This window comes from Tachysurus vachellii, chromosome 20 (genome assembly GCF_030014155.1).
Source record: "Tachysurus vachellii isolate PV-2020 chromosome 20, HZAU_Pvac_v1, whole genome shotgun sequence".
NCBI classification, from domain to species: domain Eukaryota; kingdom Metazoa; phylum Chordata; class Actinopteri; order Siluriformes; family Bagridae; genus Tachysurus; species Tachysurus vachellii.
Genome location: NC_083479.1, coordinates 11642347 through 11656971, shown reverse-complemented (window position 1 = coordinate 11656971; position 14625 = coordinate 11642347). Strand labels below are relative to the sequence as shown.

At 39.3% G+C, this 14625-nt stretch overlaps 1 protein-coding gene across 16 annotated transcripts in view; it reads left to right on the top strand.

The window, feature by feature from the left end:
• Positions 1–14625, top strand: part of dlg2 (discs, large homolog 2 (Drosophila)) — a 194733-nt gene that overhangs the window by 66737 nt on the left and 113371 nt on the right. For all 16 annotated transcript variants that reach the window (XM_060895353.1, XM_060895357.1, XM_060895369.1 and 13 more), the window contains 2 exons: positions 12168–12263; positions 13713–13871. In XM_060895353.1, coding sequence (XP_060751336.1) covers positions 12168–12263; positions 13713–13871 — 255 coding nt within the window. The remainder of the gene's footprint in view (positions 1–12167; positions 12264–13712; positions 13872–14625) is intronic.

Sequence of the window (14625 nt, the reverse complement as noted above, 5' to 3'; positions counted from 1 at the left end):
TTACCTGCCGTGATAAAATGCTGTCCCTGATGTTTGGATGTCAGGTACGCTTCAACTCTTCTGTGCCAGCTTTCTGATGGTATATTGATTTTTTACTAGGCTTTTGTCAGAGCTGTCATTGCTTTAGGTATGTAGGTATGTAATAATTCGACTCTTGTTATTGTTGAAATAGCTGATGTTTGGGATGAAATGAATAGTGTTTGTTTATTTATTTATTTATTTATTCATTCATTAGAATGAATTAGGACAGAAATGCGCACACTCTTTTTGTGCTGTCACAGTGGGTGACAGTGTCAAAAGGTCAGTGTTACTACAGTAGCATCCAAAAGGTTTAGTCTATTTATATCACTGTGAATAACACACAGATCTAGTCAGGATCTGTGATCTAACAGACCTGTGATCATAACTGAAAACAATGCTTGCATGAGAACTGCATTATTCTTATTATAATAGCATGCATATAATAGCATGTGCATAATATAACGTGCACACACACACACACACACACACACACACACACACACACACAGTGCAGTGTGTCAGTTTACTGGGGAAACTGCATAAGACTGAGAGCACCTAAAACCAGGACTCCTTCCATAAATGTTACATAACTGCTATATAACGTAACCCTAGAACACACACACGGATATTAACCTTGTTCATGTTACAATCAGAACTACTTGTACTGATTATATTAATCATAATTTTTCTATTATTTTATAGAAAAATAATGCTCACCTATTGACCAATCAGATACAAACATTCTGCTATGCTGTGATATATTAAAGCAATAACCAACAATGGGTATGCAGTACAGTGATTTATCATGAGGGTGAGGTTGTTCTTGCACATGAAATGTAGCATTATAAGTTATAATGTCACTGTATAACAAATATGATATGATCAAATCTAGTTTTCAATAAATAATTAATCATATTAAAATATTCACAATAAACAATTCTTCTAGAATTCAGTGTAGTCTGTTAGCAATGTGTTTCATTGCTAAGCAGTATAACAGACTTTCCTTGGAAGAAAGGAACAATGGCTAATAATTGTTTATTTGTTTGAAACCTGGTGCATCAATACAGAATTCACTTATTGTTACGTATGCGATCACACGAGTGTATATCAAGGATTTTATTTTGGCTTTGAACACAGCTCAGTCAGTCAGGTTTAAGACCCCAAACAATGTCTTTTATCATTTCCATTTAGTGATGCATTATTATATAGGTTATATATTTTGCTGAGAAATCCTCCTATATAATCCTCCTATATATGATGATTTTATATCATATATAGGATGCTTCATTATATATGCTTCATTTTGCTTTTCTTATATATTGTTTGTCTGGTTATGTGCACAGCACAGAAACAAGCTTTGGGTGATTCATCGACGTACAGCCTGAACCATTATTATGTGCTCTAGACTGCATATGGTGCGCTCAGGATACAAGCATTAATTATTGCACTGATTTAATATCGCTGTGAAATAAGACTTACTGGTGAATATGCTACAGCACATATGGCTTCAGTACAGGAAAGCAAATGCGTGTTTGTTTATTTCTAAGAATCTTAAGAACATCACATGGTGTTATTCTGAAAGAAAGAATCTCAGGAAACATTACGTATAGGGTCTTTTGAAATGTTGTCATAATTAGAAGCATGGATAATGAGGCCACCAAGAAAGTGTTAGCACTGCTTTACTTCTTCTCAGTTTGCAGAAGCTGGAAACTTTCAGCTTCAACAGCCAGACCTGAGAAACAATTTTTTAACAAGCCACCCATGGTCTCACATTTCAATTCTTTTGTGCTAGATACAGTATAGAGAGAGTGTGTGCACAGGGTGAGCTCATTCTTATTCAGTGACCCTGTTTGCCAAACTAACTTATATCATATTTTTATTCTTATAGTTTATATTTCTATACACAAAGAAAGAGCTGAATTTTTCTAAAACGCTGTGCAGTGGTTTGAATTACTTCATAAATGTGTAATGGTTCAACCAACGTGTAATGGTTTCAGCTCCACAGCTTTTAGCGGTTAATACCTCATTTGACTCTTTGAGCTTTGTGTAATACATTCAGTTTGGCTTCTGTGAATATGCAAGAGGCAGAACCTTGCGTATTTAATGTCCATTTTTTGCAATGATGGATTGATGGACGAATGATGGATTTTTTTTTTTTTTTTTTTTTTTGCTACATGTCAGTCATGCACATGTATAAATGGGGGTCACACCAATCATTTATCTACACAAATCTCAAACTCAATGGTGTCACCTAAGCCTCTTGTTCTTTGGACCTGAATGATTCATCTTAATCCTGTTTTGTTTAGGCTTCTTTCTCATTCAGAGCTTTCTCTAAACCTGTTTATGCATAAGGCTCATTATTGTTTTCTTTTGATCATTTCATTTCAATACCAAACACCTGAACAGCTGTAATCATATAGAGTGCTCTGTGTTCATCTTAGAACACTTCCACAACTGTACACTGTAATGCTTTATACAGTACTCCCACTATTAAGAGTCACCCAGAAGAGAATGGGTTCACTTTAGAGTCTGTTTCCTTCCAAGGTTTCATCCTCATGTTGTCTCATTTAGCCTTCCAGTTGAATCCAGAGCAATTAATTCCAGTTGAATTTCCACTTGAATCCAGTTGAATCAGATTTATTCTGTTTTCTCTGCAGCTCCAGCATCTCTGTTATTTGGTGATGTGTGTAAAAGAACCGGACAGGAAGGCTAGAACAGGATAGGACAGGAGAGGTCCTGACTTCGTTTCTCTAACCTTTTGTCCCTCTAGGACCTGAGTGGAGTCATGTGTGAAGGAAGATGATGTTGAGTGTATACTAGGCCACAGAAAAGGGGTCAGTGCATTCAATTGCATGAAAATTCCATACAAATTCACATGGAGCTTAGAGGCAATGTCACATTCCCATCTCTTCTCAGTTTACAGCAGTACAGAGGAGGAGGAGGAGGAAAAGGAGGAGGAGGAGTAGTAGAATAAAAGGACGGGGGTAACAACATTCAGTACAAACATGAACTCTGCACAGGGTGGTAATAAAATCCACGAGAATCAGGCAGGGGTGGAGGTACAGGTTTATTGCTGTCAAAGAAATGGTGCTTTACACCTCTCCTCTTGTCTCATTTAACCATCTCCTCTTTTGAATTCCATGCCATTTCAGTTACTTCTCCAATTAACCTTGTTATCATTGTTGTTTACCGCCCTCCTGGTCCCCTAGGTGACTTCCTGGAAGAAATGGACACACTGCTTAGTGCTTTCCCTTCTGATAGCTCCCCCCTGACAGTGCTTGGTGACTTCAACCTCCCCTCTGACAAGCTACATTCTTCTTCCCTCCTGTCTCTTCTCGACTCATTCACACTCACACTCAACAGCTACATCCCCACACACAAAGGAGGCAATGTGCTGGACCTGGTTTTCACCCGTCCTTCTCCAGCTACAGATGTGACTGCTACCCCACTACACGTCTCTGATCATCACCTGGTATCCTTCACCATCACTCTCCCTACCCTACCTAAAACTACCTCTCACCCCCTCGCTCTTACCCACCGCAACCTTTACTCTGTCTCCCCTTCTTCTGTAGCTTCTGGCACTCTTTCTTCCCTTCCTGATCCTGAGTCTTTTTCCTCACTACCCTTGGACTCGGCCACAGATACTTTCCTCTCATCTCTTTCCTCAACTATGGACTTCCTCTGCCCTATGTCCACTAAACCCAAGAAAACTTCTTGTTCTGCTCCTTGGCTTTCAGATGTGCTGCGCAACAATCGAAGAGATCTAAGATCATCATAGAGAAAGTGGAAGAAATCACAACTTGATGCAGATCTTGATTCTTACCGAACACTCATGGCCAAGTTCTCCTCAGATGTGACTTCTGCCAAGACTTCCTTCTACAAGGAAAAGCTTGAAGCTTCCTCACATGACCCTCGGAAATTCCACAACATCATCTCTTCTCTGCTCAACCCCCCGGCTCCACCTTCTTCATCCTCCCTGACTGCAGAAGACTTTGCTTCTTTCTACCAGGAGAAGATTGAGGAAATCTGCCGGAACTTCACTTCAGCTCCGACTGCACTTACATCTCAGAGTATGGATTCCCCTACACCTTTGTTGTCGCATTTCTCAACTGTAACAGCAGAAGAGATTCTAAAACTCATCCGGTCTTGCAATCCTACCACCTGCCCATTGGATCCACTCCCTTCCACTATGCTCCAGACCATCTCGCAAGACCTTCTGCCCTTCATTACCACTATCGCCAATAGATCCATAGCATCTGGTCAGGTACCAACTACTTTCAAGAGAGCAAGGGTTATTCCCATCCTGAAGAAACCTGCTCTGGATCCATCAGACATTAGTAACTACAGACCGGTATCACTTCTCTCGTTTCTTTCAAAAATTCTTGAACGCATTGTCTTTAATCAACTGTCTGTCTATCTCTCACAGAACAACCTCCAAGACCCCAACCAGTCTGGCTTTAAAGCAGCTCATTCCACAGAGACAGCCCTTTTAGATGTCTCTGAGAAACTACATGCTGCTAGATCAGCCAAACTCTCATCCGTCCTTATCCTCCTTGACCTTTCAGCAGCGTTTGATAGTCAACCATAAGACTCTCTTAGCCACCCTCAGGAGTCTTGGGATTTGCGGATCAGCTTGGGAATGGTTCGCTTCCTACCTGGAAGGACGCTCATATCAGGTAACATGGAGGGGAGTGACATCTGCTCCACGCAGACTCTCCACTGGCGTCCCACAAGGCTCAGTACTTGGTCCTCTTCTTTTCTCCCTGTATACTCACTCTCTTGGTGAAGTTATTTCCTCACATGGGTTCTCTTACCACTGCTATGCTGATGATACACAACTTATCTTCTCTTTCCCACCCGCAGATGCCACAGCTTCTGACCAGATCTCAGCATGTCTGGCAGAAATTTCATCATGGATGACTGCTCATCAGTTAAAGCTTAATCCTAGCAAAACTGAGCTGCTCTTCATCCCAGGTGATTCATCCCCAGGTCATGATCTTGCTATATCCTTGCACAACGATCTGATCTCCCCTTCAGCCACAGCTCGCAACCTTGGGGTAACCATGGACAATCAACTGTCCTTTTCCTCTCATGTTGCTAATGTGACTCGCTCATGTCGGTTTCTTCTCTACAACATTAGAAGGATTCGGCCATTTCTGTCCACACAGGCTGCTCAGGTACTTGTTCAGTCTCTTGTCATTTCTAGACTGGATTACTGCAATGCACTGCTGGCAGGTCTACCTATGAACGCAATCCGTCCTCTGCAAATGATCCAAAATGCAGCTGCCCGGCTTGTTTTCAACCTGCCAAAGTTCTCGCATACCACCCCGATGCTGCGATCCCTCCACTGGCTTCCGGTAGCTGCACGCATCAGATTCAAAACACTGATGCTGGCCTACAAAGCCAAAAATGGACCAGCTCCCTCTTACCTCAAAGCCCTCATCACTCCTCGCACTGCACCCCGCACCCTCCGATCTACCAGCACTGCTCGACTGGTTCCAACATCTCTCAGGGTAAGAGGCAAGTATACTACAAGACTCTTCTCTGTACTGGCACCAAGGTGGTGGAATGAACTTCCCCTAGAGGTCCGGACAGCCGAGTCACTGGATATTTTCAAGCGGCGGTTGAAGACCTACTTATTCAGGAAACACTTCAACTAGCACTTCTTTCCTTAATTCTTTCGCATTTAAAAAAAAAAACAAAAAAAAAAAAACACACCTTTGACACTTTTTCATTGTAACTTTGAACAAATGTTTTAAACTCATGGTATCTTAAGTATGTAACTTAGTGAGCCAGCATTAATGTATTCAATGTTAGAGATTTAAGCACTTATGTACGTCGCTCTGGATAAGGGCATCTGCCAAATGCTGTAAATGTAAATGTAAGTCCCCGTTGTTGACATGTCTACTCGTGCGGTGCAAAGTGTGTTGGAGAACTTTGTTGCAGTTACTCTGGTGGACCTCAAAAAAGCTGTCCACGAGTTGAAGCCTACCACCTGCCCCCTAGATGCTGTTCCTGCCAGGATTTTGAAGGAGGCTATTGACATCATAGGACCCATCCTTGTCCCCTTCATAAACAGCTGTTTTAGGGTGGGTACTGTTCCCGCTGCTCTCAAACACACTATTGTTAGACCGCTGCTCAAGAAACCCAACCTTGATCCCTCCATACTCTCCAACTTCCGTCCTATATCTAACCTGTCATTTCTGTCTAAGTTGATGGAGAAGCTTGTTTTCGCGCAGCTTCAGTCTCACCTTCAACTGCACGGCATTGGTGATACATTTCAGTCCGGTTTCAGGTCAAGACATAGCACTGAATCAGCGCTATTGAGGGTCCATAATGACATTCTTGGAGCCCTGGATGGTAAAAGCTCTGTGGTTTTGGTGTTACTGGACGTAACCGCTGCATTTGACACCGTGGATCATGCCATCCTCATCTCTCGTCTACAACATGTTGTTGGTCTGCAGGGTGCGGTGCTAAATTGGTTCTCATCATACCTCACAAACAGAACCTTTTCAGTAATGCTTAATGATTATTCTTCCTCGGTTGCTCCTCTGTCATCTGGTGTGCCTCAAGGATCTATTCTTGGTCCTACTCTGTTCTCACTCTATATGCTGCCACTTGGTCAACTCATCTCCAGTCACAACGTTCAATATCATTTATATGCTGACGACCTCCAGATCTATCTTCCTGTGATTCTGAGTAATCGTTCCGCATTGGACCCGCTCCATAATTGCCTTCAGGATATCAAACAGTTTCTTTCCCAGAACTTCCTTCATCTGAATGAAGAAAAGACTGAGTACATCCTGTTTAGCCCAGATTCACCCAGCAGTTCTCTTAGTTTTGGTCCTCTAACACCTCAGTTTGCTCCTACCGTGCGTGACCTGGGTGTTCTCTTTGACAAGAGTATGCACTTCGATAAGCAGATCAGTGCAGTAGTGAAGGCGAGCTTTTACCAGCTAAGACTACTCAGCAAGGTAAAATCATTTTTGTCTCAAGCTGACCTTGAAAAAGCTATACATGCCTTCATCAGCTCAAGGATTGACTACTGTAATGCTCTCTACACTGGACTTAACCAATCACTTCTCAATTGGCTTCAAATGGTACAAAACGTGGCAGCACGTCTTCTCTCCAACATCTCCAAACGCTCACACATCACCCCTGTCCTCCACTCGCTTCACTGGCTTCCGGTGCGGTTTAGGGTGGAGTATAAGGTCTTTGTGTTTAAGGCCATCAATGGTCTGGCCCGGCCTACCTCACAGAATTAATAAAGGTCTACCAACCAGCCAGATCTCTCCGCTCCTCTGGACATACCTCTCTGGTCACTCCCAAATACAAATATGAGAAGTTTGGAGGCCGGTCATTTGCCATCAAGGGACCAAAGCTGTGGAACGCACTTCCAGCACACTTACGATCCATCACTGTGCTGAGTGTTTTTAAATCGCAGTTGAAAACTCATTTATTCATACAAGCTTTTAACATGTAGACCCTGTTTCAACTGCTATTTTATGTTCATTGTGTTCTTATTGATTTTATTTTTTATTGTTCTTTCACTGGAAAGCACCTTGTGCTCCTTTTGGCTGTTGTAAGGTGCTCTATAAATAAAATTTGATTGATTGATTGATTGATTGATAGTGACTAAATAATATGGTTTTAAATCTGAGAGAATATTGTTCCCTCATTTCAGAAATTTGGAATTGTCTTTTTTTTTCATTTATATCTGCTTTTAAATCTACCAAAAGTCTACTGCTGTTAGATATTGCTGTTAGCATATTGCCAGTATATTACTGTGTAAATACTCCTAATTTAATCATCACATTAATCACTGAAATTTGGTTTAACTGTATGGATTTGACCCACATTATGTGCTAGTTATGTTATAAAATAGCACTTGATCCAGCACATTCTATTATTTTGCATTTTAGTTTAATTTTTAATATAATGCTCTAACAGAGAATTGTGCAAACAACATAATGAAGGCACAAGATACTAAATCAAAGTCATGAAAATGAAATTTGAGTTATTTTAGTATTCTTCATATTTTTTCTGCTGTTACGTTGAGTTCATAATCATGTGTAACTAAGACATGCCTCCTGAGTAAGACGTTACTCTCCTGTAACCTCTGAATATGTCTGAATATGTTTAAATTAACCCCGGTATGGTATTTATATTGTATATGGTAAACATATTTATGTTGTGATAGTGAAAGAGTAAGTGAAAGTTTTGCATATTATTTAATGTATTAGCTGCACCATGAGCCCCAGGTTGCTTATACTGTACAGCAGCACCCACTTATTATACAAGTTTACATTAGAGTTTCAGAACAAAGTGTTATTTTTTCATGCTCTTTAATGAGTGTGTGAGAGAGTGAGCAAGAAAGAGAAATAACAAGAGAATTGCAGTGGATCTGTTCAGACTTGACTATCAAGAACCCATGAGTCACACTGCACTGCTTTAAAGACCTGCTGTTCTTCCTCAGAGGTACAGGACACATTTCAGTCTCCAGAGCTCACGCACACATATGCTGTTTTTTTATTTTTCCGTCTTTTCACCTGTGATCGTGCGATCACCTATGGCGGTTACATCCTTTTAAATGACACTGCATGGCACACAATCCAAAAAGCATCTTTTCCACTACTCCACAGTTTCCAGAGTGACTTGAATGCATTAGCAGTATTCACAAGCTTTCTTTTCCCCAGAGATTCCCTCATTAAGAATTCTTGTGTTCATTGCTCCATAAAAGAAAAGGGCATCTCAAACAGCTGTCAGAAGGGCTTTCCTCTTCCTCCATACTCATCAGCATGGTTTACTCATCCATCGTGATAGAAGCTGCTCTAGGGGAGATAGGGGAAGGAGAGCACATGATTTATTGCTTCCAAGCAGTTGTTCTGCTGATTTTTGATACGGCAATCATGATAAATTAGTCAACCTGCCTGGCACTTTTACTTTCTCTCGTTCCAGGCATTTTGCTCCACATTTGAGCAGGTTTGTGTCAGCCTAAACTGTTAATAGTGGCTGCTGTGACAGACAAGCACGACACTGAGTAATATTAGAGAAGAAATCCACCCTCTCTTTCTCTACCTTTCTTTCTCTGTCCCTTCATCGAAGTTCCCTCTTTCTGCATTTGTACAGTTCATGGCAACATTATGAATTTATTGATTTTTGGTCAGTGTGTATTTAATACAATATGCAATATACAGTCACTGCGCTGTAAATTTTCCATCAGTGATATCACAGAGCATCACCAATGCATGAAGAGGATAGCTTTATAAAGTATATATACATGTATATAGGTATGTGTGTGTGTGTAGGCAGAGTTACTGGAGCTTAGGAGTAAATAAATGTTATTTGAACAACAACAACAACAAAAATTCTGATAAAGGAAAATGATCACTTAAAAATATTTGTAAAAAAAAACTTTCATATGATCAACAACAGAAAACTATTTTTCTGTGAACGCTAAATTAAAAATTAAACAAAAGAAAGAAAATCCACAACCTAGAAAATGTACACATCTTTGAGAAAACAAAAACAATAAATAAAAACATTTTGATTAAATAAACTTCCATTATGTAAGCAATCTGTCAGACCTGGTGACTTCAATAGACTAAAACATTATGAGCTTTGTAGCAGTAACAGAACTTTAAAGAAGGAGGTGTAAAGATGATGTGGTTTAAAAGTGCTAAAGAGCTCTTTTTTAGTTATAACATGGTTGTATAACAAAATAATGTTTATCCTTCACAAGTGCTGATGCGAGTTTGTGTGTTCTGTTTGTTTAACTCGATGGGTTGGACAGATTGGGACCTCTGTTGTTCCAATTGTGCAACTGCATGAACATGCTCAATTAAGAGAATGCTGAATTTGCACAGTTCCCTGATGCATGTCACATTTCTATAGTAAAAGTAAAAGTAAAATATACAAGACTGTCACATTTCTATAATAAATATAACCAATATAAATATTAGGATAGTGTTTAGCCATGTTATTGTTCTGCTTTAACACTGGAACAGGAACAGAGTTAGGAATATTACCAATTTGCATATTCATAGAATTTGGATTTTTACAATTAAAATTTTTGTAATTATATTTTGGCAGAACTGCTCCAAGCAATTTATTATTCAACTTTAAAAACATCCTCAAAATAGGCTTTGGGTCACTTTTACAAGAAAGAAAAGTGCTTGTTTTGTGTGTGTGTGTGACTTGAATCACTATTAATTTCAGGTTCTGTCATATATAATTTATATCTACAACATCTGCCAACACTTTTGTACCTCTTATAACCCCCTAATTCCACTTTTCAGATCCATTATTTATAAGCATGTGGGTATGTGTTTGTGCATTAATACTTATTACATACTGAATCTGAAAAGTGGAATTAGAAGGTTTTAGAAAAAGTGTTAGCATACGTTCTAAAGATCTATCTATCTATCTATCTATCTATCTATTTATTTATATATATATGTATATATATATATATATATGTATATATATATATCCAGCATGTAATGAGTATTTTACACAGACACACACACACACACACACACACACACATATATACTGTATATATGAAATTAAAGCAGCTCATAGTATTCATAAATACTAATGAATCTCTAGCTTTTGTTTTTCATGTAGTAGTATTAAAATAAATCTAGTTTAACTATTAGTCACCAGACATCAGTCTAATCTAAACCTGTAATGAACCTAATCATTTACCAAACATTGTTTTTGTTTGTCTCTTAATACTATAAACCACTAACGTTTATTAATACGTTATAATGTCGGTACAAAAAAAGATCCAAACTACTGGACTGTAGTTATATATTATACAGTATATTCCTTTATACTGTAAGTGTCTTTTATGCTGCAATGTAATACCTGAATATGGCCTCAAATGTCTTTGAAGTGAACTGTGAGACAGAGACAAGGCTGCATTATTCACAGGACATCATAATAGAGCTTTCACACAGGGCAGATCCCACTGCTTCATCTGTGTCTTATTAAAATCCCCAAAGAAAGCTATCTTCTTCTCTTACTAATTACTTTCTATTCACTCCATTCTGCTCTGCTCCCTAAAGTGTGCAGTATAATAACCGTGCACTAACTTTATGTCTTTATATATATTACAGGCTCATATTACACAGCAGCTACTTATTGTACTTATTACTGAGCTTTAAACAAGTAGGTCACAATAAGTATTATAGTCTTTAATTACACGTGTCTGTGAACTAATCTGCTTGCTAGCAGTGATGATAAGATTTGAGTTTCTAATAGAGACAGTGCTACTACAGCATGCTACTGTGATCTGTAGAGTTTATATGGAATATAATATCTGTTTAAAGCTGTTTAAGGAAATGATAATGGAAGAAATCATGTGATTGAACATTATGTGTATTTCCCCCTGATACAGAATGTAGGATGATTAAGTGGTTCTGTTGGTTTTTGTTAGTTAATCGATGGAGCAATAGGCCTAGCATGAGGATGTCAGACGCCTCTGCAATCATTTTTCAGCTTATTTCTCTTCGTTCCTGTCAGTATTTCTCTTCTTCGGATAAATATGAGTGTATATGTTCCTGGCACTGACACATTTATAAAGCTTGTGGTATTAAAGTATTTTTTCTGTGCATTTTTGTATGAGATGTTCTGTGTTACTTTTCCTCTGGGTCCAACTACCAGAGTTCCTGGAACCATATTGTTTTTTTCTTATTCTTTACACTATTTTTCTCTTAAGAAAATTATTTGCTAGCTTTGGAGCTCAACTGATGTACAGCTTCACTTTCTTTGCAAAACACAATTTGGACATAATATGTATCTGTCTTCATGCTTGTTAATAGCACTTTCCTCACACTCCACCATAGGGATCATAAAACTTGTGTCTAATAATAACCATGATCCTGACTGATCACATACTGCTTATGTTTGCAGGAGTTAACACCCACACAAGCCAGAAATGCACAGAATTTTTACATCACCACAGTCAACGATGAACTTTGTGTCCTTTTGTGCTTCATCATATGTGTCAATATGCCTGCCAAGTTCTGCTGGTTGTAACTCTCATAACTTCTCTTGTTGTGCTTGTGGGATGTCTGACTTGCGTGGTATATGACTGATGTAAGCATAATTCCTAATTGTATTTGGATTTGGATTTCCAGAACAGGCCACCGGCAGTTCAGGGCTCCCAGCAGCAGACCCACACTCCGGCCTGTTTGAACCCCAGCCCGAACCCGGCCCTGATGAACTCGCCCTGGGTGAGACAGACAGCCGGAGTGCCGTCATCATAACATCCTCACTTCATCCACCTGCTGCACCCATGCTGCTCGCTTTTTGCACCATGCTTCTCTCTCTTTTTTTTTTTTTTTTTGCTTTGGCAAGGCACTGTCCATCATGGCTTTTAGCAAACATGAACTGCATTACAGATTGCACATGCATGTGTTGACAGCAGGAGAATCTGCCTCAAAGGGACTTCACAAATGCATCGCTGACTGCCCTTCCTCCACCCAGCATTCAATGTTCTTCCTCACTTACTCAAACCTTGTTCATAATGCTAAATACAGCTTGCATGCAGATGTTTCTTACAGCTGTAGGCTGACCATGATTGGTTCATAAGCCTCACTATGAGTGGAGATGCATAAAAAGTCATATTATGATAAATATAAATCCCAGTATAATAGGTTTAGGAATCATTGTGTATTCTTGTGAAGCATTGGAGAAAAATCTGCATTATAAATATTGCAGTAAAATGTACTGACTGTCCTTAGTCTAACATTGTATGTGTGTTTCTCAAGTACAACAGTTTGCTGTTCTTTTTTGAAATTATGGTATACACATTCACAAGTCAACTTATCCACATACAGCATATTATCCAGTCAGCCAATCATGTGGCAGCAGCATACTGCATAAAATCACACAAATACATGACTGCTGGTGCCAGATTAATTTAAAAACTGATGATTTGCTGATGTTTCCACACACAGTGTCTATAATTAACCTAAACTGGTCAGTGAGGCAGAAAAGAAATAGGCTTATTGAAACTGGGCATTTCTGTCTTCAACAATCCAGTTTCAGTGAAACCGTGGTGTTGTAGCCCAACTGCAGTAAAATTTGAGCTGTTGTACTTTCTGCTCACATCGTTGTTCAAACTGTGGAAGAAAGTCACTGAGATCACATTATTTCCCCCATTCTGATGGATGTTGTAAACAATCACTAAAGCTCTTTGCATGTATTTGCATCATGCTCTGCTCCACTGCACTGCTGCCATATGACTGGCTGATGGGTTAATTGTATCAGCGTGCAGGTGTACATGTGTTCCTAATACTGTGGACAGTTAATGTTAACTGTGGAAGCATTAGTTAAAGGTTAGAAAAGCTGGCATCTAAATGAATAGCAAACAAAAGCTTGTTAGGATGACTGCTTGGTGGTAATTGCAAAGAACATGAAATAAAGTTTTCTCTGATTCCCACCTGGTTGGTTGATTCTTTTAAAAAAAAATGATCAAATCCTATACTGGTATGCTATCACTCCTATATATTTCCACCATATAGCTATAGTGTAGAAGTGTTGTTTCAGTTGACAGTGTGTTTAGTCTGTTTGATACCGTTTCCTTGCTGGGTTCAGTGGTTTGATGTCATTCTGATTGACTTGTCTATTTTCCCCCTTTCTCCTCTCCCCTTCTCTTCCTTCTTCTTCCTCTTTCTCAGTATCATTATCAGGATGACGAGTCACCACCGGAGCACAGTTACCCCCGGTTGACCGGCGAGGTTCGAGCACCAGAGCTGGTGCATGTATCCGAAAGGAACCTGTCGGAGATTGAGAATGTGCATGGCTATGTCTCCCACTCACACATCTCACCACTGAAGGTGAGTTCTTTTACCATTAAAAACACCATGAAAGACTGCTTCCATGGTCTTCCATATGTCTTTCACTCATCTTCTCTCAAATGCCATTATGTCCAGACGAAAGATTTCCTAATAATGAATTAGATTTGACTTTTAACAGTTTTGCTGAAGTGTATAGCAGCCTCATATGTCAGTGTGCAGGGAAGAGCTACTTCTCATTGTAGCCACTAGGTGGCACTTAATCCACACGCTGAGAGTATGATATTATGGCTAATCTTATACAATCTTAAATTGTATTTATAAACATTACTGAGGTTACACTAGAAACGTAAAGACTTTAGTTATTTTCTATGAATTAACTCAAGTATTGTGATGGAAGATCTCATGAGGTCATTTGTATATCTGATGTCTATATGGATGCTGTTTATATGGTTTATAAAAAAAAAAGCCTTCATTAAGGTCTTGAAAAAGCCCTCGAAAAAGGGTATGCAAAAGTGCGAAAGTCTTTTAAACAATGTGATTGTGTGTATGTTAATGCTTTTAAATCTTTAAGTCTTTAGCCTGAGTGTCCTGTGATGATGCTGCATGCACGAACATCCTTGTGGAAAATCCCCACCAAAATCAGTGGTGTTAATTTTTGGTAAAGATTGTGGAACAGCATGAACTCAGTGTACTGTTGGACTGAAAGCAGGAGATGATGTGGTGATCTTGCGGTAGAAGCCATCAGTTGTGTTGAGTGAGATTTTCTGGTCTCAGGGCTCACAGTGTACCCAGC